This window comes from Octopus bimaculoides, unplaced genomic scaffold (assembly GCF_001194135.2).
Source record: "Octopus bimaculoides isolate UCB-OBI-ISO-001 unplaced genomic scaffold, ASM119413v2 Scaffold_334060, whole genome shotgun sequence".
Lineage (NCBI taxonomy): Eukaryota > Metazoa > Mollusca > Cephalopoda > Octopoda > Octopodidae > Octopus > Octopus bimaculoides.
Genome location: NW_026397585.1, coordinates 1 through 1,142, shown reverse-complemented (window position 1 = coordinate 1,142; position 1,142 = coordinate 1). Strand labels below are relative to the sequence as shown.

General features: G+C 38.8%; 1 protein-coding gene across 1 annotated transcript; it reads left to right on the top strand.

Annotated features, from left to right (window-relative positions):
• Positions 1-29: 29 nt before the first annotated feature.
• LOC106867107 (thyroid transcription factor 1) lies at positions 30-658 on the top strand. Its single transcript, XM_014934691.2, has one exon. The coding sequence runs from the start codon at positions 91-93 to the stop codon at positions 574-576; it is 486 nt and encodes a 161-aa protein (XP_014790177.1). The 5' UTR covers positions 30-90; the 3' UTR covers positions 577-658.
• Positions 659-1,142: the final 484 nt, after the last annotated feature.

Below are 1,142 nucleotides of genomic sequence, written 5' to 3'. Positions count from 1 at the left end.
TTTTTTTTTTTTTTTTTTTTTTTGCAGGTGAAAATTTGGTTCCAGAACCATCGTTACAAGTGTAAACGTCAGCAGAAGGACAAAGAAAAAATGGAACAACAGAACCAAGTTCAACAGAGCAGCCAAAACCAACAACAGTCGACAGGGAACCGCTGTCAGTCGTCACCTCGTCGGGTCGCTGTACCAGTCCTGGTGAAAGACGGCAAACCTTGTACATCGGGTAGCGGAGGGGACAACTCGCCGTGCCATAACGCCAATAGTTCCGTGGGGGGAGGCAATCAACAGCAGCAACAGCAGTCCGGAGGAGCGGGCGGAGGAGGTCACGTGGGTCACCAAGTGAATAACTCGAGCACCGGGGTTTCGTCGGCTAACGGAGGAAGCTCACTGCAGATACCCCAGCACGTGGCCAGCTCGGTTACGAAACTTCAGCAACAGCAGAGCACAAATGGCGGACTGGGCGCAGCCAGTCTGAACCCCGGCAGCATGTCACAATCTCACTTACATCACGGACTCTCGTTCCCAAACACCAGCCTAAACGGCACGTCACCCTACATCTTGAATGGAAGAACTTGGTAGTTTTCCTCTACAAAAAAAAAGAAACAAAAAAAAACATCAAACAAAAGAACTGACAAACAAATAAATAAAACAAAAACAACAATTACAACAGCAGCAACAACAACAATAATTGTAACAATAATATCATTATTGTAAAGACGAACAAATGCCACAGAGGAATATAATAATAGCAGCCATGGCAATATCAACTATGGTAACAACAACAGCAACAACAATAATAATAATAATAATAATAATAATAATAATAATACTGATAATGAAATTAATGGTCGTTTCCTTATTTACTACTAGGGGTCTACGAGAAAGAATATTTATAATGACAACAACAAAAACAACAACAACAGTAATGATGATATTAATAATAATAATAATAATAATAATAATAATAATAACAACAGCAGTATGAACAGCAATATAGTAGGGAGAGTAACAAGGTACTTAAAATGAGAAGAAAAAAAGGATAAGAGTTTTCCAAAGGAACACTAACAAACAACACCACTACCACCAACAACAACAACAACAAAAACGATAATAACTATCATAATAATAATAATAATAATAATAAT

Excerpts from the sequence above, each read along its gene's own strand:
- LOC106867107 (XM_014934691.2), top strand. The coding sequence starts at position 91 with ATGGAACAACAGAACCAAGTTCAACAGAGCAGCCAAAACCAACAACAG.